The sequence below is a fragment of the Phymastichus coffea genome, unplaced genomic scaffold (assembly GCF_024137745.1).
Source record: "Phymastichus coffea isolate CEN01 unplaced genomic scaffold, Cenicafe_Pcof_1.1 PCOF00065, whole genome shotgun sequence".
Lineage (NCBI taxonomy): Eukaryota > Metazoa > Arthropoda > Insecta > Hymenoptera > Eulophidae > Phymastichus > Phymastichus coffea.
Window position 1 is genome coordinate 1,054,661 of NW_026706876.1, and position 25,607 is coordinate 1,080,267.

Genomic DNA, 25,607 nt, shown 5'->3' on the forward strand with positions numbered 1-25,607 from the left:
TACTTTCTCTTTTTTGAATTTTGAATTTCCTCTCTCCTCACCTTCACGAGATCCGTTGTATATCTTAGGTTTTTATAAAGCAAATCAAAATATTCCGTAAAACGCAACAATAACAAGCTGTTACATAAAAGAACAAAAACAAGTTGATCATTGCAGGATAATGCTGTTGAGGTAAAAAGGGATGAAAAATCATAATCAAACTATATTCATGGTTTTCTTTTTATTTGTGTGAATAATAATAATAATAATAATAATAATACCAATAATAATAATAAATTAAATAATAATAAATCGACTCGTAATTAATTAAAAATATAGTGACTCGTGACTAGGTTAAGACTCACCATTTGCAAAAGAAAGTGTATAACGCGTGGTGGTATGCTAAGTAAAATCATATTATTCAATCACTATAATAATATTGTATAAATAATATGCAATTATATTTAATTATAATCATAAACTAAAAGTACAGCGTGGCGCTGGGGCGTTCAAGACAAAACGAAAAGTCAAAGGGATGACAAAGGTGAGACAACATAATATGTTATAGGTAAAAGGAACAAGCCGATTGCAATGGGAAATCATAAAAACTACAACTGCGCATTTTCAACTAAATTAACGTAAATGACAATGGATGGCGCTAACTATATTATGCTTGCAATAAAATATAATTATATAATCTGAAACGTGTCTGCGTGGTGTTGTTTCTTTTTTGGTCATTGCAATCGACAATAGCGCTCTCGGAAACTCGTCAAAAAGCCATTGTCGATAGCCGCAACGCATATATTTATCATATATTTTTTATAGAGAGGGGATCGCATTATCTCGCGGGACACATTATCTTGTAATAAATATATATATATATATATGTCTTTTAAGGAAAACTCTATCTACAATTTGCACGATCCCCCGGTAAATCAGAGGGATCGACTTTTAGTTTACGGCATATATTGTGTACCCGACGACATTGCTCGCGCAAGCGTCTTTTTGCTCCGGTAAGTGCTTTCGTGTGTGTTGGTGTCAAGTGTTTCTCTCTATGCCATTGTGTTTTGTGCTTGTTATTTCGATATACTAAATTTTTTTATTCAAAGTTTCATTAAATACGCCGACGACACATGACGAGGCTTGTATCCCAAAGTGACGAGCTCGTGTTTCCTTTCGTTTCGCCGTTTCGAGATTCTAATATAGACCACTTTTAAATTTATTTATAATATATATATGTATATATATATATATTTACTTTTTCATATAATCTACTCTATATAGATACGTACCCGCGTCTAGTTAGTATACATTTTTTCTCCACGTGTTTTTTTTTGTTTACCTAATCTCATCCACACCTACTGGACGCCGCCGGTTTTTTAATTATTATAATCTGACTCATCTACAGCAACTTATTTCAAAAATTCTTTGACTTTTTTCTCTCGATCTTAACGTTTCTTATAGTAGCCATATGCCTGGAGTTGCGGCACACTGAATACTTTGAGAGAGCAGTTTTAATAATCTAATGGTCAAACAGTATACAAAAATTTATGAAATCAACAAAATAATTCTTGCGAAGTATTTCATTGATAAAATCTTTGCGGGCACACTGAACATTAGATCGATCGCACTCTCACGGTATTTTTTTTACAAAAATAAAGAAAATGCTCAATTTCGATATAACTCATTCGATTTTAAGTCGATCCACCTAAAAAACTAATGACTGAAAAAAGTACAATTCCTTGACCATACGTGTCGAGTGTGTTAATCGATAAGTGTAAAATGATTATTTGAGAAGTGTGTAGCTAATTGATGCGTCGCGTCGAAAATTCACGACGAGTAATCAATAACCTCCCGTAGATCGTCGTGTCGTCATGCCCATGAACCGCGTCGGACGTCTCTGGTCGAGGAAAGAAGCGGCCGTTTCATAAACATCACCATCGGTCACCTTAGCATATGTCTTATTCTCTCGTCAAGAGACGCCGGAACGCGCATTATCTCGAATTTCTAAAAAATCGCGTCGTGCCAACACACACATCTATACAGAACGTAACTACATATTATGTACAGCCTAGGAACCTAAGGTTCTCCACGATTGATTTGCTTTTTCATATTTTTGGTTATGCTTTGTCTCAATGCATCTCGAACGTGCTGTGCTCTTTCTCTCTCCATCTCAATCGCACGAACGAAGCGCGAGACGAAGAGAAGAAATGCTCGTTCCCAAGCAGTGTGAAAAAGAAGTGACCAGAAAAAGCGCGAATGACGAGGCATAAGTGTGCTTCTCGTGCATCCTGTGTAGATGCTCGACGTCTCTAATCTCGACACTCGCAAAGTATCAACGTCATCTAGTTTTTCGACGCGAACGAAGCATTTATTCCCTCGCGATCCCGCTGCATTGTGGAGGAGAGTAGCAGTAGCAGCATGCACAGCAGCCCGAGTACAGCGAATCTAATAATAATAAGTTTCGCAGAGCGGGTACCAAGCTCGACCAACCGGTTTCTTTTTGTCCTTTTGTCACAGTCCGTGCGCACATCCTTACTCCAGTACGAAAGTCACTTTTTACATCGAAACAATTTACATGTGCCCTTGTACGAAAAGTTCTTTTGTTTCAGTTTGACTCAAGTTTTTGAGATCGTTTATCGAGGCAGCGACGTCGAACGAAGGGCTTGGCCATTGGTCATACGTCGCTGCCGACGTCTATTTGGTTTTCTACACAGACACACTCGCATACGCACACACACGGACACACACACACACACACATACACACACACACACACACACACACACACACTCGCGCACGTACGCGTAATTTCGTTACTTTTTACAGCGTGTAAAAATTGGATTAATTTATGTTGTTTTTCGAATGCGCCCGACCGACTGACGATTACATTCTCAAATGAGGAATTTCGAGAAGGGATTCGTCAACGCCAACGAAAAGGATGAAACAGGTGAAGATCGAGCTTGGTATCCTTGAAAATGACGACTCTGCTACACAGCATCGATAAATTGCAAAGTTTTTGTAATATTTTCAATTGTGTACTTATTTTGGCCTTAAATAACGAACGGTTTGTTCATCTTCATCTAACGCGCTTTCACTTGAATCGCCAGGACACTCTCTACAATCTACAACGAAGGTATACACGTCGTCGCAATGAACAAATGTTACACTTCGTCGTCGAGTCGTGTGCACTGAGTTCCTCTTCTTCAGCCTCTTCGTCTCTGCGCGCGCGCACGACCATCGACTCGTGCGATCGTATCACTTTGGCGAACGGCCAGCGATCGAAAGGGAATAGCAGTGATTGTTGAGACGATCGGTTGCGATTTGTTGCTGTTAATAATTGACACTCGCTAGCCGGCCTGCATCGCCCGAGTGTCGCCGTGTCGCGGCGCGCGCTTCACTTGTCTCTCCGTCTCTAGCAGTACAACTTTGTCATATTGTCGTAATATCGCTCGCTCGCTCGCTCGCTCGCTCGCTAGTGAACTCTCGGGTTCGATATGTTTGTTTATGACTACTTAAGGATACCTGCGTTCCCTGATCGGATCAGTGTCTTGGGGGCTTGCGTTTGTTCTTGCGTTAATTGCTGTTCGTAGTTGCACACGCCGCTCGCACTGCGAGGTTAAACGCATGGCGATGTTGGAGAGGCGTGTTCACCAGACGGCAGTGGAACTTTGCTTCCTAGCCGTCGGCAGTGGTAACAACCGAGAATACCGCGAAGAGCGACGTGGCTCTTTTCACTCGAGCTGCTCGAGGAAGTTGGGGCTCTTGAAGTACTCGGGTACCGGGTCGTCCAGCCTCGAGATCACCTTATAGATCGACTTCTTCCACGACTGCTCCGAGTCCTTACCACCTTGGATCGCCTTGAAGAACTCCTTAAGCGTCTGCTCGACCACGTACCTGAAGTTCGACGGTACCTGCAACGGATCGACAATCTAATTAGACGTTGCGGGTCAGAGTCTCTCCTTTCGACGTTTACGTTGGGCACACCGAAAGCATGGTTTTCTCGCGAGAGCGTACAACTACACAAACACACGCTACAAAAAAAGAGCAAAGAAACTAAAATAACTGAGAACTGCCTATGCATGTGTGTGTTCTGCGTAACTGCGCACCTGATTCCATACCTCAATGTGGTTGTTGCGGTTGTAGTGAAGGTTGAGCACTCGGTAAATCTCAGAGTCGCCGCCGACCTGCAGATCCTCGACGCTTTTCACGCCCTCCGAGACAGCTTGCCTCGCGTATTTCTCCATCTGAATGTAGTAGAACTCTCTGCGCAAACATAAATGAAACACCGAGTCGTTAGTTTGGAGTTGATATCGATTCTATATTTTTCTAGCTGCGCTGAGCTACCTATTTTTCAGCACGCGCTATCTTTTCGAATTCACACAGCTCGATAAACTTAGAAGTGTCGTTAATTAATTGGCGATCGATATATAGAGAGACGGCACTGATGCCGAGTAAATAAAGACACGAAGGAAAGTTCCGCGCGTAAAAGATAAAGTTGTCGTGGCACTTGCCATTCGCCGCAACGTCGCTAATTAATAAACTCAAACAATAAATTAAAGTGAAAACTCGTGTCTGTGCCGCGCCGAGAGACAGTTTTTCAATGTTCGAAAAAAGGAGCCTTCGGTGAAAAGACATTCAATCCCGCGTTCCGCTTGCACTCCTCTCTCGCTCTCTTTTGCTCATTCTCTCTCCCTCTCCCGACCCCCTTCCCCCGCCCCTTCTCTCTCGCGCACTCCTTGCAAAGAGTCGATGCATACAGAGACGCGCGTCTCTCGTCGTCGCCGGAGGCAAATCAATTCGAGCCCCAGCGATATCCTATCGATAAAAGCGCGTAGACGATGCCGTGGCAAGCGAGCGAGCGACACATTCGTGCCTTGAGCGAGTAAAAGGGAGCAAGGGCACAGACGAGAACGAGAGAGAAAGAAGTAAAGATAAGCCAACCGAGATGCATTTGCCTTCGTGCATGGATTAGCTGTTCAAGGTAAAAGTCGTTGCTTAGCGGAGGTTTACTCGCGGCGACCGAAACAATTGTGCAAATACGAGAGTTTCCATGCTTCTGTAGATTAAAATGGGAAACTCCGACAGCAGGTTAATTGACAGGAGAAGTGAGGCGCAGAAGCACATCTTATCGTCAGGCATAACAAGGGACGACACGGATACGCTCGAGCGCCGCTGGGAGCAATTTTTTAAGATTGCTTCCGAGCGACTGATTCGACCCACGTATATTTGTTGACATAAAAATTGCGCAAGCTCGACTCTCGGCTTGACGCTCCAACGATTCCTTGCACTCTAGAAGTGAAGATGACAATGCGACTTGCGCAAAGTATGCGGCTGCTGGATGCGCTAATTAGAACAATCCGTGCGCAATGCGCGACATGAAGTGGCGAAAAGACTTGCCAAGAGAATCGTCTACTGGCAGCGAAACGCCCAGACAAGAGCGCGTGTGTATGTGAACGCGTGCGTTCTTTGAGTGCCTAATTAAAGCAGACACCCGCGGAGACTTGCGAGAATGAGCGAGTGCTAGAATTGCCACTCCTTTTCGTTGATATACGGAGGGCGGCGGCGAGATGCCACTTTTTTCATTATACTATAATTAGGACAATGACGACTGGGACCCTCGAAGGCTTTCTTGCGGGGCGCTCGCGCGATTATTAGCATCTAATTACGAGGCATGCCCTTTTGTCGGCCGCTGCTGCACCCGAGGAAAAGAGATGCTCCTTCGCGCGCCAGAAAACAATTACGACTCTTCAGCTCTCGGCGCTCTCTTTTCACTGCCGGGCCTATATACAGCGAGCTAGGCGCCTCGCGGGCATTTCTTCTTTGCTCCAAGCTTTTCTTTGTTTGTTTGGCAAGGCTAGTGTGCAAGCGGTCGGAGAGCAACGGAATAATGAGTAATTAGCCCGAGTTACTCAAGACGCGAGCACAATACTGCGCCGGCCGCGGCGGCGGCTTTCTGCAACAATGTGCAACAATGGGAAGGTGAATTTCCTCGCCAAATCCGAATCAAGATTTCATTTTATTTCTGCCTCTCGTCGGCTAGACGGCCCGGTTCAAAAAAAAAAAAAAAAAAAAAACGCCCAAGCTTATACAGCGATGACGTTCGGAAGGCAAAGGGGCGAGCCAAGCGGGTTAACTTTCTTTGAGCCCTTGAAGAAACAAGAGCGGTTACAGTTTTTTTCTCCTTTCTCTCGCTGCTCGTCATCAGCTAAGGGCGAAAAGTCGTTTGAGACGCTTGCGTCTTGAGTTACCCCTCCGCGCTGTTAAAGCTCGCTACCTTTCGTTCGACAATCCGGCCCCTCGCGCTCGCGCGCGCCACTGCGACGGTTATATACTCGACCAGCAGAGCCACCCTGCCCTTCTCTCCGGTTTCTTGCCCGCAACTTTCCCACGATAGATTCGGGGAAGGAAAAGTAAAGACTCCGAGTCTACTGGCCGCTTCTCTTAAACGCTTCTCCTCTCTCTCTCTTATCTCGGTTTCCCTTCGCGACTTTGTGGCTTATTTGTCGATGCGCAAAATTAATGGCTGCATAATTAAGAGCATCGCTAAAACGAACCGAACAAGAGAGAGGCTTCCTCAAAGGAAAACGTACGCGGGGGCGAGCATCTTGAAGCGTCGAGGCATGAAGGTGGCCATTGAGAAGACGCGTAAAAAGAAACACCTTTCAAACACGCGGCTTCTTGATGTTCACGCGCACCCTTACTTAATTAGTAATTAACACGTACGTCTTTGCGTATATCCGTGTGACTGAACACGAATGCTTATTAAGTGATTAGCGCCGCGCACACGGCCAACTCTTTGAATCGCTGCAATTAAAATATTAAATTAATACGCATCGCGTGAACGGCAATTACGCTAGCCGTCTATTCTCTGGCAGAGTCAAGAGAAGCGCGCCAAATTAATTGCGCTATGTCTCGGATTATTCCGCCTTTTCAATCGTTTCTTTGTTTGTCGGCATGCTGCCATTACTTTCATGTTTATCAAGTTAATACAGTTTGCATGCACTTATCTTGCAATTTCCCGTTCATATCAAGAAAAAACAAAAATTTCGCGATAAAAAAAGGAAAGAGAGGGTTAAGTAACTGGAGACAAAATTAATTGCAGCCACTCAATAATTCATTATCGTGTAAGGACAGTCAAGCCGCTCGATGAATATATTAAGTTGAACAGTTCCGGTGTTTATAACTACTCGTTCACTCTCTTTGCTTACTGTTTTTTCTTGACGCAAGTTTTTCATCTATCCGTAGCGAGAGCGAGAGAGAGAGAGAGAGAGAGAGAGAGAGAGAGAGAGAGAAAACGAATCGTAGTCTCAAACGTTGGACGTGCAATAAATTCGCAAGGATGTTCATATATCTTTGGGATCACTTTTCCAAAAGCGATTGCAGCTGAGAGACTAGGCGGCGTTTTTTTCCGAGGAGACGCGTAAGCCTCTGGACAATCGAGCAGATGTGCCCTCGACAATGAGCCTCCCCTCCCCCTATTTTTACTCGTTCTCTCTTACAAGCCATGCGAGCTACAATCGATCTCGCGTCTCGTACGATATTCGCGTGTGCAGAAAAGGGGCGCACGCGCCAATCTTACTATGAATACTTTTCGCGTATGCCCCCCCCCCCCCCCCCATACCTTTTGCATCTGGCTGCCTTAAAAAGCCAAAGACCCGTTTCTCTCTCTCTCTCTCTCTCTCTCTCTCTCTCTCTCTCTCTCTCTCTCTCTCCCCTTCCAGATTCGAAGGGCCGAAGCCCTTGGTCCGATTCCCCCAAAGCTCTTTGCGGTGCCCGTGAGTTTACTTGCTGTGTATACACGTACGCTTTCATTACTATTTGCCGCGGCAATATTACAGCGATGCACACGTGCAGCCTTCGTTTTTCTCTGTGAGAAGATAAGGCAGTGTCGTTTGCTGAATTTATTATAGCGATCGTGCAAGTGATGCGGTTGCTTCTTTGAAGATGTCAAGAGATATAAAAAAAACTTGCGAGTTACGGTTTTGGTTATGTAAAGAGAAAGACTGAAAATGGTAAAGTAAATTAAAATGGAAAACGATCGAATTTATGAGATAAATAAATGGTCTCGATAGCGTGAAGCGATCGGTCAAACGTGAAATAAATCTAGGAGAAAATTGACAGAAAACCGAATGATCTCAGGGCACGGCCATAACGGTCGTTGGCGCGAATGTTCCGTTCAAAGCTGTTCTCTCTGTCTCACTCTGTCGTATATATAAGAGAGCAAACTCTTGGGAGAGCAGAGCGCGCGCGTGTATATGCTGCTACTGACTGCATCGTGCAGCTGCTTTGAGCGGTTTCACTCTTCAGCAGCCCGCCATGCACTTCGGCGGGTGACGAAGTTTTTGTCGGTGCTTTTTTTCCTTTCCTCTCTCTCTTTATCATCGGCCCGCCAGCAGCAGCCGATCGATCGATGCACCTCTAACGCGATGCATTCTTAGGCGAATTTTCCGGTGGCGCTTGTATTTAGACTGACCAGCGGCAGCAGCTTGATGCAACGCCCGTGAAAGTCTCTTTCTCTATACAACGCTCGAATGCAGGCTTCAATTTTTATGCACTCGGTAGACTGCTGCTGCTGCTGCTGCTACTGCTCGGATAATCCTTTGAGCGTTAAGGGATTTCGTGCTAAAGATAGTTTTGCTCTACCTAAACTATGGTTGCTACTTTTTTTGAGTCACTACGAACTACGAGCTTATATATAGATCGATTGTTCATCAAATTTTTTTCACGGTAACTACCGAAGGCAAGAAAATATTGAAAAAATGTGCGCGGCTCTTGAAAGATGAATGAGCTTGGTTTTGCATTGAAATTTGCACCCCGCCAATCGTAAACTTGAATATACGAGTATGACAATTAATCTGCACACGTAAAGCAGTGTGAGCATTTAAGTTGACGCGCAGGTGGCTCAACTCCAAAAGAAAAGAACCGGATGGAAAATCGATAATTCTTTGTTGAGCGAGAACGAAAGTGAATTTGGTATAGGCTTGGGCGGGTGCTCTGTTTCGCTACGCGCTTAACCGCATTACGCGAGCGGCGTCTGCAAGAGTGAGTGTGCGCATGAATGAGGGATGCTCTATTTGACTTGTTTTTTTTCTCACTATTCATACGACCTTAAAAAAAGACAAGATTCTAGTTTATGCTATAATAAGCAGGGTTTCCGTTTGAGCTTTGCCGACAATAATTTTTAAGAACAATTTTATTGTTAGCCTGAGCGTTCTAATTTTATTGCTTATGTGAGGACAAACCAATCGACCGCTTTGATTATACCACCAACATTTGTAAATGCCTTGCTAATAGAACTTGCAAGCGCGCATCAAGCTACGCAAGCGACTTGAGTATTTATAGAGCCGGTAAAAAATAAAAACGCGCACGGGAGAGAGACTATAAAAGAAAGTGTAGAGAACTGTGTGCAAGCAATTGAGGAAAAGCTTCACTTTGTCAATACTTGAACTAATGATCAGCAACAAGGATATTCCAGACTTGAATCGCTTGCAGCAGTGGTAGCAAATCGCTTTGTTCGTCAAAATGAAGTAACGTCGACCCCCTGCAAGTATCGAAAAGACGCGACTGCTGCGCACTTTTTCTTCGTTCGCTACCCTTCTCTCTATCGTGCAATATTTTCATTCGATCATCTCTCCCCTACTTGGGTATTCCTTGTAGAGCATACAAAGGACTGTTGAAGAAGAGACGACCGTTACAGGCGAAAAAGACGGGGTGGTGCACAGCATTTTTCGGGAACGAGAGAGCAGATTGAGTAGGCCAGTGGGTTAGGGGTTGAACGTACGTATATGTTAGGCTGCGCTTACACCCTCATGTGAGAAACAGATAAAGTGAGAGAGAAAGAGAGAGAGAGAGAGAGAGAGAGAGAAACAAAGTAAGTAGGATTTGCTAGACTGTCGCGAGAGAAATCCAGATAATGGATAAGCATATACGTGCAGCATTAAATTTACAATGTGCTTTACTGCTTTGCACTTTAGTTCGATTCAGTGATACCCCATAAATATGTTAAAATGTACAAAATCAAATGATGCCGAGAAGGTTGGCGACAATGAAGAGCAAAACAGCTAAGCAAAACTGAAAGTTGCGTATTGAAGGTACACTCAACCAGCCTAATGAATACAATACTGACATTAGATGAGATAAATTTACCAATTTACAGAAACACTTATAATTTAATTTTTCTTGTCGCTTTGCGACATCACAACAATAGCGAAGTTTAAGGTAGTCGATCGATTAGCATATGAAGCGTGAAAGCAAATAAATGAAAATAAATCGAGCGAAATCAACAGATGGCACTTGAACGAGCTGATAAAAAAAATCATGCAGTATATATACGTATTTTCGTTTACGTATTACACCGATGCCTCCGAGGACAAAAATTAATTTCACTCAATGCTTGTCCCCCTACTTGCATGTATATGTATACTCGGCAATGAATATTTTCGACGGCCTACTTGTCGCCCGTATAAGAGACGCCCGAGCCTAAGATAGTCGTAGAAGTTCACTTGCTTGGTGTCGGCGAGGCTTGTGCCCGCATCATGGCGCATTTCGAGCGTACTTGGGAGACAAACTTCGCCGCGCACAAGCGTATATGGGCGATTTATGCGAATATAACTGTACATTTACGCTATATACTTGAGTCACCAGCATAAAAGAAATGTTTAACTTTTTTTCACAAAGTCGCACTTTTAATTACGATCTTTTTATAGACTTGACAGTCGCAATGACAGGAGGCGACAGCGTACATTTACACGTGTATTCTTGTTCTCGATTTTAATCAGGCCAAATGGTAAGCGATAACACGAATCTACACGAGATGTAGAGAAACTGGTGTACACCTTGTGCCGATCGGACGCAAAAGCAAAAGATAACCGGACACTGGCAGTCCGCCAAATTAAAAGTAGTAAGACACCAGCGGGAGAGAACAACGGGATTTCTTTTCTCAGCTAAAGTTGTACGCGCTTGGTGGTTTTCTAACAAACAGAACTCAGTGAAGGAGGAGCCGGTGAAGGAAGCGTTTTAATCACGCGCTGACGATTTCATTTAATCTCTTGACTGGGCTTCACGTTAAAGGACAGATGCAATTAGCTCCATATCGCTTTGATGACAAAAATATCGGATAGTACTTTATCTCTCTTTCTCTCTCTCTCTCTCTCTCTCTCTCTCTCTCTCTCTCTCTACCTACTTCTATCGGCGAGTATCCTTCAGTTTTTCCCTTTCGAGTTACAACTCGCGAATGAGGCAGCTTCCAACATTTACCTTTTTTCCCTTCAAATCACAAAATCGATATACGAAAGAAAATTGGGACCATTACTCGAAAAGAAGTATAATAACCAAAAATTTTAGTGAATGCAGCATGATGAGTGCATTATAAAGTAAACTCCGTTTATCTTAAAGTAAATTGCTTTACTGCTACCTTTTACAGCAGAGAAGTCGCGTTATCTAATTTCCTCTCTTACAAATTTCATCATCAGGCACGAGGGAGAGAGAGAGAGAGAGAGTTCAAGCGTTTATTTTAAAATGTCTGATAAAGCAGTAGTACTCGCACTCCCCGTCATTGCCTTTAAAAATCATTGTTATCCGAAAAAGCGCACGAAGGGTAGGTCGACTGCAAGCTCGGGAACGCCGAAACAATGGGCAATACTAGCAAGCGAACGAGAGAGAGAGAGATCTCGTCTCTGCATGGCGGCGGCCGAAAGTTGCATTTTTTCCGCTCCGTCTGCAGTGCACATACGAAATTCAAAGTACAGAGAGAGAGAGAGAGAGAGGAAATCGGGATGAGCACTAGCGAAGGGAGAGGCAAACGAACGGATAAACCGAGAGGGCGAGAAAGAGAGAGAGAAAGAGAGAGAGAGAACCGTTGCTGCTGTGCGCTTCAAACGAAATCAATTCAGAGGCCTCTGTATCCGAGTAAATGTTGGCCGAAACGCAGTAATTTCACGCCGGCGCTTTCCATTCGATGCGTCACAGAGAGGGAGAGACAGAAAGGCAGGCGCCGAAATTTCATTTTTGCCTGCACTCGCGCACGAGAGAGAAGGACCCTTGACATAAATCATCGAAAAAGAGACAAAGAGAACGAGCTTTCGTGCATTTACACTTACTATATTTTTTAATATCTCTCTTTCGCTCTCTCTCTATCTCTCCATAAGTTAAAAAAATTAAAAAGTTTCGTGTAAAGACATGCTTTGGCAATGGCTAATTAGGAGAAGCTAACTCATTTTGATAAACTGTTTTGCGCGTGCAAGCTCTCTGCTATTGTAAATTAAATCCTTTCGTCGTTGAGATAAGCTCCAAATTAAATTGAGAGAGAGAAAGAGAGAGAGAGAGAACGAGAGAGAGGAAGAGAGGGAGAAAGAGAGAGAGAGAGAAAGAAGGATAGAGAGGGAGAGAGAGGGAGAGAGAGAAAGAGAGAGAGAGAGAGAGAAAGAGAGAGAGAAAGAAGGAGAGAGAGGGAGAGAGAGGGAGAGAGAGAGACGCAGAGCGGGAGGATAGCTCTACCCCCTGTTTTTGCTCGCAACAACCGAGTGCAAAGGCAGCGCCCGGATACACAAAGCCGATTAGACTGAAACATATTATCATTTGACGTTTTTTAACTTAACCCTACCGCCGCGTCGTCCGATCGCTCATGCTCTCTCTCTCTCTCTCTCTCACTCACTTCGACGCTGCACTCTCTTTCGCTCAGACAATGGATGATTTTCCGCGAGAACGCATCCCACCTTTCTGTCTCTTTCCCTTTTTTCTGTTTATATTTTTTCTTCCTGGTACCTTTTTTCGCGTTTTGTTTTCATTCAACAGTCTTTACGTGGCAATCCCGTTATTTTTTGCTTGTTCTTTTTGCCGTCGTGAAAATTTCAGTCGCATATAGTTTTGAGTTTATTTTCGGTAGAATTTATTAGGAAAAATGTGCTTTTTCAGAATGTATCAATGAAAAGTAAAGTTTATTGAATTGAAATAATTTTTGAAAGACTATCTCTATTATTCTATATTTGTAATTTTATGTTTGATTATTAGTAAGTGCGTTCGTTATGTATTAAGTTTCCAAAATAATAATTATCATTAAAGAATGAGAAGAAAGAAAGTCAGCAATTAAGTTGAAAAAGAGTTAAAGCTCCACTCTGGGTTATTAAGCAAGAATTGGAAAGTTGAAAATCTTTGACATCGAGTGTACGGCTTGTTGCAAGCACAGCGTTCGCGGGATTAGCCTTGCAGCCCTCTTACAAAGTAACACAGAGCCAACCCCAACTCTTTTGCCTGTGCTTCGTCTCATCCCTCTCTCTTGATCTCGCTCGTTCTTTCCTCGCTCGATAGCCCCGCGGCCTGGCATTGTCTGTCGCCCGGCCAATGCCGCGCTGAGCTACTCATTATCGCTCTCGGGACCGGGCGATCCCAAGAAAAAGGGGCAGTACTGATGCTTGCCCGTCTTCGCTTTTAAAAAGGAGAGGGTCGAAAAGCGAAAAGGATTGGTGTTCTCTTTCTCTCTCTCTCTCTCTCTTTCTTGCTACGTTCCTCTCCCCGTTCTCATTCCTTTTGCTCTCTTTGCGGAGTGCCATTAATTGGATGACTAAAGATTGCTTGGCAAGGCCTTCGTTATTGCATCTTTTGTGGTGATTGATCGATATTTTAATTTCTTTTTTCCATGTTTAACTTTGATTCTCACGCGATCTCTGTTAAGCAGCCTTGTGGAAATTGACTTGTAAATAAGCAAGGTTCGTAGGTCTCCAGAAAATAAACTGAATGCGAGTGCACTAGTGAATTCGCCAGGCGCCAATTAACGCAGCTCGAAGCGCGCAAGAAAGCTCGAAGAAAGACTATTTACATCGAAAAATCAAAGAGGGCAAGAGAGGAGAAAGGCCTAGCAAGCTCGAAAAGACATTTTGTGGAAGTTCATTGAGAAGCGTACCAACTAGGCAAGAAGACAAAGTGCAAAAACGACGGAAAAAAAGAGAGCGGGAGAGAGCAAAGAAAGAGTGAGTGAACCGGAGCGGCACCACTAATTAGTGCCAAGAACGTAATTAAGTAATTTTTAATTAAGTGACTGGCAGAGCTCCGTGAAGGCGTTTACTGCGGGCACAGGTCAGGCCTCTCATCTGCGTCTCTCCCTCTCCCTCCTTCTCTCTCGCTTTCTTCCACAAGTCGTAGTCGCAGGAAAATAAATTCACTCCCTGTATGTGTATATTACTGCGTGGCAAAAGAGGTCAGAGTCTACGTGAACGCGAGTGCGCACCCGCGCCAATTATGGATTTTACGCGAAGGCAACTACTAAAGTGTACAGTACTAGTAGTACAAATCGACGTCACCTCAGACATAAAAGCGCTAGCCCTTCTATTTTGGTGTGCACGCCCACGCGCCATTTAATCTTTTACTATAATGCATTGTGCCGCGAACAATGAACGAAATTTTTCTATGAGACACGTGCCAGCTTAATTAGAACTAATCTTTTGACAACGATGCCGCACTAGTTATCGCTAGTCTCGACAAGGTAGCTGCTAATCGAAGCCGATACCGAGAATGGCAGAAAATGTTACTAAGCCATAATTTTGGAGGACTCGTTAACGACATCGACGTCCGTTGCAAAAAGAGTCGCCACTCCATCGTGCCATGCGCTGAGTTTTCAACGGAGGACTAGAATGCGTGCACGTAGACGGCGGGCGGCTTTTCTTCTGCGGCACTGCATATCAGAGAGAAAGATAAATATCACGTAAGACGACTTTGTCGGCGATGTCGGCGAGAGAAAAGGAGAATCGAGTGAAGAGGAAGTGCACCCGAAGTACAAGATGACTGGAGGAAGAGGAAGATTGAAAGACGAGCAGGCCGGGACCTTTGCAGGAGCTTTTGTCTCAAAGGATGCTCTCTCGTTCATTTCGCCGGCGGATCTTTCTTTCTCGAGTATCGTGTCTCTGCCGGCTGAGTACTTATAACTCTTTTCTTTTATTTTGCTGTGTTATGCATATATATATGGACGACAAGTCAACTCGCCCTCGACAGCCGGTAGCAGAAGAAAACGGATATCAGCACGGGCGGTCTGGAGCAAGGATAAAAGACGGCAAGAGAGCGAGAGTCTTCTTTTCAATTTGCTTGGCCTGGGCGCGTTCGGCCGTGTTCGATGAGTGCTTCTTTCTTCCGCGACGTAAAGGGTTCAAAAATGAATGGGGTCGAATAAAGTATTTGCGCGCACCTACTCTGTTGCATAATATCTCATGTCTCGCGCATGCTCGCCGAAACTAAGACAAAAAAGTTATAAAACCTCGCGCGCTATACATCTATGCCGGCAGTAATCAACAGGCGGATTTTTGCTTAGCTCGTGCCTTACGTGCGCGCGTGCATACATAAAAGTAAGCGCGAGAATGTGTATATCTATGGGTTGCATATAATATGCGGCACACGCCCGAGGCCGGATTCGCCCACATGTGTGCGCATATACGCTGCGGGATGAGGAAAGAGGGAGGAGAAGGCTCTCTTTCTCTCTCGCTCATCTACACTCGCCAATTTCCCGCGAGAAAGCAGCTTATATTTCTCCGCAATAAGGCAAAAAGTGACGTGTGTGCTCGGGCAAACACACCTACGGGCTAAATGGCCCTTTTCTCTCTCTCTCTCTCTCTCTCGCTCTCCCACTCTCTTCGTTCTCCCTCTCCGCCAGTACTCCACGCAATCTTGAGGGATTAAAAAATACAGCATCGCACGCTGCCAGAAGGAGTGTGCACGTGTGGAGATTGCTACTGGCTCTTTCTCTCAGGTCGCGTTTGCACTCAAGATTTCGGTAATCCGGCGAGCTGTGCGCTGTTAATTAGACGCCTTGTGCGCGAGTATATGCAAAGAGCTCCGGAAATTCCCCGCAGCTTTAAGTAAGACTCTGCGCGGAAATGTTTGCTCTCTAGCCGTCACGAGTGGACTTCAATTAGCTTAATAACCTCAAGCCAAGAAGATCGCCGTCTTCCGTATGAGTTATTGTATAGTGGTTTTTTCCTTCCTCGTCTTGCTACGGCTAATTTTATTATGACGAATAAGTCATAGGAAGACAATGAAGCGACCCATTTTCTTTCGGTGCTAGCAAGCTGATAAATGCGCGGTTTGAAATGTTTCTCTTCTCTTAATGTCAGCAAGTCATGTTCCTTGGGCAGCCGACAGTCACGCGATCGAGGGTGCTAGTAGGCGGCCAAAAGGAAATTTGCGTTTACGGAATTACCACGTCATTACCTGTTGTTTGACCAAGCGGCCCCGGTTACCACTTTGAGGAACAGATGAATGTGCTGATAGGAAAAGCTCCTACCACCCGAAGAACCTCGGTAACGACGATTATATCGGCATGCTTGCGCATGTGTGAGATACGAACAAGGATATGATGTGTAGACGAATATCGGTTCTTTCTTTTTTGCTGGCCTGTTTTATTTTTCTTTGCTCTTTCCTTCGCGTTTTCCACCGCTGCTTAGTCCACTAGCTCGTATTTTACTTCTACCATCCACTTCGGTCATTTTATTTCTTTTCAAAATTCATTGCAATGTGCGAGTCTAGACCGATTCACTTTTGAAGAATTGCATTTCAAGTGAGTTATCGGAAAGATCATCAAGTAATTTTCGAATTATTCCGAAAATGTCAAAGTTGCAGTTTATTCACGAGCTTGCAAGCTGTAAGCTTACGCGCTAGTTTTTATTTAATCGTGTAAAGTCTAGACTGCGCGCCTATAAGTTAATTTGTTCAAATTAAAGTATTTTTTCACAATTACGTCAAATGAACAACTCATTTATTTAATCCAGCACATTTAGACAGTTGAAACAAGTATTGCGTATGTTGTTTAAATAAGGGCTTTGATCGATATGAAACTCGATTGATTTTTTAATTTTAGCTGCTTATTTTTTAGCCACCCTCGGCGAATATTAGAAAAACAAATTGTTATTTCTGAATAACTTATCCGTTGCTTTATCTTCCAAAATACAATGGGGCTAAAACCAGACAAAATCGCCGCTTTAATATTTAAACAGGGAGAAAAAGTCGGTCTCCGCGTAGAAAGGGGGTGGGGAGGGGCGATTGGCGGCTTTTATGCGCGAACGCCAAACCTCACAACTGTCCACGCAAGTGTATATACGTCTAGTATATACGCGACATAAAATTCCTTCTATGCTACAAGATAAGATCTGGCCGCGACGTCGCGTGCTCTGTTCTATGATCTGATAAAGACTTCACCACCATCACTACCCCCTTTCCTGCCGTAGCATTCTGTGTGTGCCTCTCTATTTTCCATGCGACCCCAATCGAAGCGCGCTTTGTCTGATGAGTTGCTTGCCGATATGCGAATGTGTATATGGGCTTCGCTACTGACAAGATGACAATTGGGGTGTACGTGAGACAGCGAATTTAAGACGATTAACGATTGTCGAGAGTGTGAGTAGTTTATGTGAAATCGAAGAGGATGAGAAGTGCACTCCTTTTCCGCTCAATGGTATCTTTATCGACACGTACGCGTATAAACCTTTGAGAATAACAAAAAAAATAGAAGGAAAAAAAACGTTGGCTCAGGGCCCTTTTATTAATTCATAAGCTCGCTAACATGTATGTCGCGAAATAGTTTGAAGTTAACAGAGCCCATAGATTCACATCGACCTGAAATTTTCTTTCTCTCGCTAAACAACTGCAGACAGTCGTAAAGCCGTAATTAGCGAGGTACCAGCGAGCGATACAAAAAAACGAGATTTTTCCTTTAGCTGATAATCTCCGCGTCCACGACAAAAGGGGTTGGATGGCGTGGCAAAGCATTTCCGCCTCGGAAGCCGTGCATTAGCTTATCTGATCGAGCACGCGGCCTTACGCGCGTGATTAGGACCGCAAGACGTTGGATCGCGATTAGCCTATGAGGGAGGCACGGTAGTACTACGTGAAAAATCGACATGCCCTTCGCACTGCATCGTAAATTAGACCGACGATTTCCGTCTAAATAAGCACGTGTCAGGTCTTTTTTATAGATCGGCGTCGTTTTCTCTCCCTCTTCATTTGCGACGTGTACGTGGGTTTTGAAATCAATCGATACAACCGCTTCGAGATAATAAGAGGCTAACGTGTTAGGCTGTCTTTCTTTTCATAGAAAACAATTGAATGTACGTGGCGCGTTTTCGGAGTTAATTCGGCGCGTTGACGATGACTCCGACAATGAGAAAAGGGAGAGAGGAGAGAGAGAGAGAGAGAGCAGGCAACCTTAAACTTCCTCAAATGCTCATGCGGAAAAATGCAAAATTGCACTGTTTAGACTCGCAGCGGCGAGTGCATTTCTTGTTTACCCAGCGACCAGTCTATCGGAAAAATGGAGGAAAAAGGACTTGGCACACGGCGGAGGGAAGGTACTATACGCGAGTTTCGACCTCATAAAATGAAAAGAGGGATTAACTGCTGATGCGCTCGTTCCGAAGGGTTGGGTTGATGTGCTTGCGATTGGCTTCCACAGCGTGCGCGTAACAAGTATTCGGGGCAGTACACATCAGTTCTGATAATAACTAAGCAGCAACTGGTCAAGCGGGCGATTAGAAGCAGCACTGGCAATGTCTTAATCTTCTTAATGGACTGTAGGTTAAAATATTCACGACGTTGCCTTCATTTACGAGACCGATGACGAAAAAAAGGCAGAGAAAGAGCGAAATATTGCCTTTCCACGAGTGAGCATGCGAGGGAAAGGGTGGGTTATGAATCGTCCAAGACGATAAGAAAGCGACCTCAGCAATAACGCGTGAATTACAAGTAGTGTGGCTGGCCACCTTATATCTCACATCTGAGCATACTCAGCCTAATTATAATCAGGCTAATGCCTCTCGCGCTCGCGCGCGTTGGTCAGCAGTAACGAGTGCCCGGAGCACACGTGTGTCTATGTGCGAGCGCGCATTCGTTCGCAAAGGTACGTTACTTATCAGAGCAGAGAGCCAACCGCGCGCTTACGGGGAGGCGGATAATTAAGATTCAGACACACCCTGCGCGACCACTTGGTCGTGTCTTTCTGCCTGGGAGTGGCTCTAGTCCGCGTTCTCGTTTGCATACACCTCGAGATTTCGTGTTTGCCCAACTTGGAATCCATCGCTTTTCATATAAACGAGCGAGCTTGTGAATTCGAATGGTTCGTGTTCGCCGATTTTTGCAATGACTGTTTGATTTCAGACTGAAACGTACCAAACATTTTTCGAGGCTATCAAAATTTATTCGACACATTTCAAAGGCTAGGTGAATTTACGCTTCGGTCTGAAAATGTTTAAATGGCTGGCTGAACTTACCGGAAATTGGAGAACCACTTGACGAGCTGCGCCGTGTTATTTTTGTTGAATTTGATGTCTGGGAAGTACATCTTGAGGACGGCGGAGGACGGATACCTCACCCAGAAGAACATCAGCTTGGCCTTCCTGAGATGCATCGGCGTCAATGTCGACGAGTGCACTGTGGTTAAGGAAATACTCTATCGATATATAACCAAACAAGAATCTCAATCGCAAGACATTATTTTGCTCTGGCTGCAAAAATAATTAATGTAGCCGCAGTCGATATTCTATCTCGCTATTCGCGATCACTATTCTCAGTAATTTTATGTTTGTTTTCGCTTATTTGTTGTATGTGGCACAGAGAAGCAGTGCAACGTAAAGCAAAACCGAGGCCACAAAGCTTTCTTCGCGTAGTTGAGGACATCTCAGACTTAATCGTGTTTTCTTTTAGTGCATCGAACGGGATTAGAAATCGTACAAGCTGTCGTCGATGCGAGAGGGTGGAGAACGTGACAATTGAAAGCGACGCGGATCCTCAACCGAAGCCTTACTTACTCCTTATCTGTAATAGGATCTCCGCGCTGTGGTTTCATTTGCATTCTTCGCCATTTTATCCGCCGCGACGACTTTCTTTGCAACCTATCCCTTATTCGCCGCTGCTGTGTACGCATTTTATTTTATTTTAAATAAAAACAATACTCTTCGCTCCTTCCGATTATTGATCGGTTTTCCGCTGAAGCCTTAACCCAAGAAAGACAAGTACTTGGCAGATTTTAAGAGTTATCGTTGAAAAGACTGAAAGCGAGAGCCTTAAAAGCATGCTGCCGGCATATACGTATATTTTCCAAACACGGTCGTCGAGAGAGTTCGTGCATTGCACAACAGAGGCATTGATTTCACACGAGACCAGTTAAAACGACGCGCTGCAAAGAAAAGTTCGGTCGGTCGAACCCCCTGGTTTCTCCTATGTGCAGTTGCTGCAACCCCATGCACGTCATCGCGCATCTTTTTGCCAATTAGCAAGGTATAGGTAAGTCGTTTGGAACGACGCTAATTTCGAGTGCACCGTGAACGACCTTTTTCACTCTGGCGTTCCTTTTTCTCTGCAAGCGAAACTCTATAAAGGGTACGAGCGAAGTTCGCTCTTCTCGAGCTTGAACTATGCGTCAGTGCAGCAGCAGCAGCAGCAGCAGCAGCAGTAGCAGCAGCAGCAGCAGCAGCAGTCGAAGCAAAGTTGGCGTAACTCCCCGGCCCAACTAATCTAACATTCACAGGAACTCCAGGGTGAACTTTATGCAAGCGCGTATGTGTATGCGCAGCTCGCGGAAGAACCTCCGGTTCTCGGGCTTCCTCTTTCTCCCCCGGATGTTTGAACGACGTTACCAAAGTTTCTCAATCTTTTCGACTTGACTTTACGCATCCGCTGCCCTCAACAGTTTAGTTTCTCTCAACAGACATCAACGGTTACCGAGAATTCACTTCTTACCGCGTCTCGGAGTCACTGTGTATTGCGCAACTACTTTGTTTTCGTTTAATAGAAAATTTAGCTGTTAAAGCATTTAGATTCTCGTTATTTCGAATCAGGCTCAATAGTTATCGAATCGATATTCGGTCGGATCAAGTTATTTAAAATAAAATAATAGAAAAAGCGAATGCTATTTTCCCCAATACTCAAACGCATCTAGATGCACGAGTGGCCAAAAATATTGCATTGACAAAGGATATTGTAGGCTGAATGCCGTCGTAGCTGATCTCGCCAGAGTTGCAGTCGCTACCTCGATCGTTGCTGTCCATCCTGAGATGACCGTAGTCGGGCTGGGCGTGCTGTGCTGCGGCGAGAAGGGCCGGATGCAGCATCGAGGGCGGATGAGGCAGAGGTGGCGAGTCCCGCAGCTCGACTCCACCGGCTACGGGCGGCGAGGCCGAGAGATGGTGGGAGCCGGGTGGCGGCACTTGAGCCGCGTGTCCCGCGTGAGGATTGAAGAACGGCGAGTACGGCGAGAACACCTGACTTTCGTGCAAGCTGGGGTTCGGTATAGCTACACTCGTTGGCAGCGAGACCGGCAGCATCGGTGGCGCGTGGTAGGGCCTGGGCGGCGGTGGCGGAGGTGGCGGTGGCGATTCTGCCCCGCCTTGCGAGCTGCTACCGTCCTGCGCCAAGATCCTCGATACGGTGCGCGGTGTGATCCGAGTGTCCGTCACCTGTGGGAACAACTAAACGTTACTATTGAATGCTTTCCTTCAACAAGGTTTGGTCTTACGTACTAACTTATGACTAATAAAAATCTGTTGAACAAAACGTACTGAGATAAGATTTAATATTCACCTTATGGCGTTTCTTCTTGGGTGTCATGACGAGTGACAGGGCTTCGTTCTGTTCGGAATCTCGGCTGTCTCTTTCCTCGCTGGCTCTCAAGTATTGGTCGCGTTCGCGCTGCTCCCTTTGCTGCTGTTGCTCTCTTTGCTGTTGCTCGCGCTGCTGTTGCTGCTGCTGCTGCTGCTGCTGCTGCTGCATCGAGGCCATAGCATATATCGAGGGTGGTTTGGGCGTCTGGAAGAGGCCGCTTCCAGATCTCGCGTGTGGTGGCAGCTGATTCAGCTGGTTGAGGTTGTTCTCAGCCAGTCCCGCGGCGCCGTGGGTCGAGTGGGAACCACCTCCGGCAGCCGAGCCGAGAGCCCCGATGGGCGAGAAGCTCGATGCCTGCGATGCGCTCGGGGGCCCGCCGGTCAGGGGCCCCCGCGGCCCGTTTGGGCCACCTATCGGCGTCGGCGCCGCTCCTCTGTCCACGACTTTCGTCCTGGGCGATTTGCGCTCCAGATACTGACTGGCGAGCATCAGATCTTTGTTCAGACTGCTGAGCTGATCGGCCGCGGCTTGACACGCTTCCGACTGCTTTCCCAGTGACTTCTTCTGCTGCACGAACCTTGAGATTATGCTGTCGATGAGGTTGTTCAGATAGGACGAGATTTCAGTCTTGAGGCTATCGGCGAGGCCCTCCAAGTCGGCTCCCGTGATGTTGGGCAGCGTCGAGCTGGCCACCTCCACGGCGCCGCGAAGTACGCTCAAACTTTCTTGGAAGTCGCGATCTTTGTGGTCGCGAACCGGCGCTTGCAGAGACTTCTGCATGCGCGGCGTGGGGGGAGCACTCGGTGGGTCCTGCCTCGAAGGCGTCTGCGAACTGGGCTGCGGCGAGCTGCGCTGCTGCTCCCGCTCCCGCTCCCGCTCTCGCTCGCGCTCGCGCTCTCGCTCCCGCTGCTCGCGTTCCCGCTGGTGTTGCTGCTGCTGCTGCTGCCTGATGGACAGCGCCTCCTGGTGTTGCTGCTGCTGCTGCTGCTTCATGCGCTCGGCGTACCTCTCTTGCTCGAGGTAGAACTTTTGGTACATGGCCGCGGCGGTCGCGTGATCGTGGGGCATGGTGCCGGGCAGGGCGCCGTTGTAGGCCACCTGAGCGGCGTGGGCCCGGTGGCTCCGGTGAGTCGGCAGCTGGGCGGGGCTCGTGGGAGCGTCGCAGCTCTCGCTGCTCTCGGGCCCCATGCGGCTCGAGAGCTCGGCGTACTTCTGCTGCATAACGGCCACCTGCTCGTACAGTCGGTTCAGCTGGTTCTTGAGGTTGTCCTTCTCCTCGCGCTTCTGCCGGATGGTCGCGTAGTCCTCCTCCTCGTCGCTCTCCTCGTCGTCGTCGAGTAGCGCCACGTCGCTGACGATGTGGCTGTGATGGGGCACGTGGTGCACGTGCTGCTGCTGGGGGTGGTAGAGCTTGCGCTTCTTGCAGCCGTTCACCGCGGCCGGCTGCAGCGCGGGGCTACTGCGCATGGTACTCACGATGTTCTCCACGCGCGCGCGCTTGATCTCCGTGGTGGGCGAGCTGCTGCTCTCCTGCTTGGGCAGCACCGGGCAGGGCGAGTTGCTGGGCGAGCGCTTCATCGGGTCCTGCATCTCCTCCTTGACGCTCACGGAGCCGGAGCGCGGCCCCGTGGGGCTGGAGGGCAAGCTCTGGTCGCAGTCGGAGCCGTCGAGGTTGGCGCCCGGCTCCATGCCCGCCTCGGCGAACGCCTCCTCCATGGCGCGCGCCGCGTCCTCGGCGCTGTCGTCCGCGTCCGCGGGCATCACCGGCTCGCGCTCGCCGTTCTGGCTGGGCGCGGTGCCGTTGTGACCGTCCGCACTGTCCTCGCCGCCACTTTGCACTGCGTTAGCACTGTTGCGCGCACTCGAGTCACTGCTGCTCAGATGCTGGGGACTCGCGTCGGCTCGCTGCTGCTGCTGCTGCTGCTGCTTGAGCAGCTCTTGAGTCGTGTTGTTGTTGTTGTTGTTGTTGCTGTGGATGCTGTTGTTGTTGTGAATGCTGTTGTTGTTGGTCGGCTGGTCCTGAACGGAGAGGGCGCTGAGCTTGCGACCCTGCAGGATCTCGCGCAGCATGTGCTGGGTGAGCTCGGGCGCCGTGGCGGGATCGTCCGCGCAGTTGACGACCGCTCCCGGCTGCAGAGGATTGGCCGCCTGGGTCACGTCCATGGCGGTGGCGCCCGTCATGCCCGTGGTCGCCTCGGGGGGCGAGGCGCCCGTAGCGTCGGCGGCCTGCTTGACTTGGCGGCCGAACAGCTCGTTGAGCATCTTGGTGGGCGGGCCGTAGCCCGGGGCCCCGAAGAAGCCGAAGGCCGCCGCGTGCTGCTGACTGGCGGTGGTCGTCGTGGTGCCTGTCGTGGTGGCGCCTGCCGCCTGCAAGTGACCTTGACCTGTACCGGTGGTCGCCCCAGCCTGCTGCTGGAGCTGATTGGAGTGAGACTGCTGCTGCTGCTGCTGCTGCTGTTGCGGCGGCGAGTGCGCTTGCTGCTGGCCGGTGGGCGACTGGCGCTGCTGCGACTGCGGCGGCTGGTTGGGGTTGAACACCGCGCCGTAGAGACTTGCGCCGCCGAGAAACGAGGGTCGCGAGCTGAAGTTCGGTATGCTCGAGTAACTGTTGCGCGGCTCGCCGGCGTCCACGCGCTGTCTGGTGCGCTTCTGCTTCTTCAGGAGTTGCTGCTGCTTGCTATCCGTGGCTGCTCCGTAGAGGGCGAAACAGTCGGTCTCCTCCTCCGATGACATCATCGGCCGTCTGGTTGGTCGGCCCCCCGAAGGCCTCCGTTTCCCCTCCCCGCCAGGGCTTCTTTTTCACCCCTCCCCTTCGCGCAGTAAGTGACTCGGGCTACGCTGCTTACACTGCTACGGATATAACGGCCCCTCGTGCACGCCAGCAGCTCGAGAAACGCGCCGTCTCCCCTTCTTCTCGTGCTGCTATCCCTTCTCCAACCAACTCGGCGCGCAGTTCGTTCGCCGCCGCACAGCTGCTTCAGTCGTCTGTCGTTCCTTCGCGGGCTCCCCCACTTTGCCACTCTTTGCTGCACAGCTCTCGCCCAAGATTCTCTCTCTCTCTCCTCCTTCCTCTTCTTCTTCGTTGAGCGGTGTCGTCGTTTGGTTCCTTGCTTCCCTTCTCTTTCGTTTCTACTATTCGGCGGGCCGATGCTTCCGCCCTGATGTCAACGACCTCAACTTGGGCCGGCGATAATCGAGCCTCGTTAGGTCGTCCTCTAGCTGGGGGCGGCTACCACTTTGGGAGCCGCGCTTTCTTGTAGTTGCGCTAACCTTATTATTGCACTTGTCTATGATGTCGTTGCCATTGGCCAAGCCGAGGTAGTTGAAGCCTCGCGCGACTCGCGACCCCGGTATCCTCGCGCTCCCGCTTGGGAGCTGCATCCTTCGAGCTCGCCAAAGGGCTCGCTGCCCCTCACTCCCTCGGCGTGATGCCCAGAGCCGGCTGCCGAGCTGCTATGTGTCTGTAACAATAACGAATCCGCGTATTATTCATCAATTCATCGCTATTAATTAAAAGAAATCGTTTTAACATTGCGTCATCTGTGTACTTGCTAATATGTTTCAGTTGAAAAATGCAATGAGTAATTGTCAAATGATATCGTCGTCATGTACTTCGGAAATGTTTTTCAACCAGTTGAATGACAGTACTTTTCGAACGGCTTGATGCTACGTGTACACTTTATGCTCGTACGAGTTCAATAATGAGCGTATTTATAGTAAATCCTAGCATGCTCTGTGCATCGCGTGTAAGACGGGGACAGATGCAGCGAACGCACAAACGAATCTCATTGCTTATTCCTGGCCAGACGTCTGCCATCGCCACCGAGTACTGGTAGGTTATTTCAAAATTCGCTGAAAATGCAATTTCCTCGATCCAGTGAAAATTATAAGATAATGATTGTATTCACGAAACAATTGGTTAACCCGTAATCGACTCGATAATTCTCTCAATAAAACAGGGGAACTAAGCGAAGCAGGTATAAAGACAATAAAGTTATACACTGCGAGTAACAAGCCCTTTTTTTCTCTCCTCTACAGTCCGACTCTTTTGCGGT

The 25,607-nt window shown here is 47.3% G+C and overlaps 1 protein-coding gene across 5 annotated transcripts in view; it reads right to left on the reverse strand.

Moving 5' to 3' along the window:
- Positions 1–223: 223 nt before the first annotated feature.
- The window catches only part of LOC131667345 (homeobox protein prospero-like), a 98,470-nt gene continuing 73,086 nt past the window's right edge, over positions 224–25,607 (reverse strand). Inside the window, exons 4-8 of one of the 5 annotated variants that reach the window (XM_058940686.1) lie at positions 21,532–25,013; positions 20,931–21,407; positions 19,224–19,378; positions 4,101–4,245; positions 224–3,893 (exon numbers count right to left, since the gene is read on the reverse strand). In XM_058940686.1, coding sequence (XP_058796669.1) covers positions 3,714–3,893; positions 4,101–4,245; positions 19,224–19,378; positions 20,931–21,407; positions 21,532–24,288 — 3,714 coding nt within the window. In that variant the 5' untranslated portion in view covers positions 24,289–25,013 and the 3' untranslated portion in view covers positions 224–3,713. Of the gene's footprint in view, positions 3,894–4,088; positions 4,246–19,223; positions 19,384–20,930; positions 21,420–21,531; positions 25,014–25,607 lie in introns of all 5 variants that reach the window. The other 4 variants (XM_058940685.1, XM_058940688.1, XM_058940684.1 and 1 more) reach the window with 4 other exon arrangements.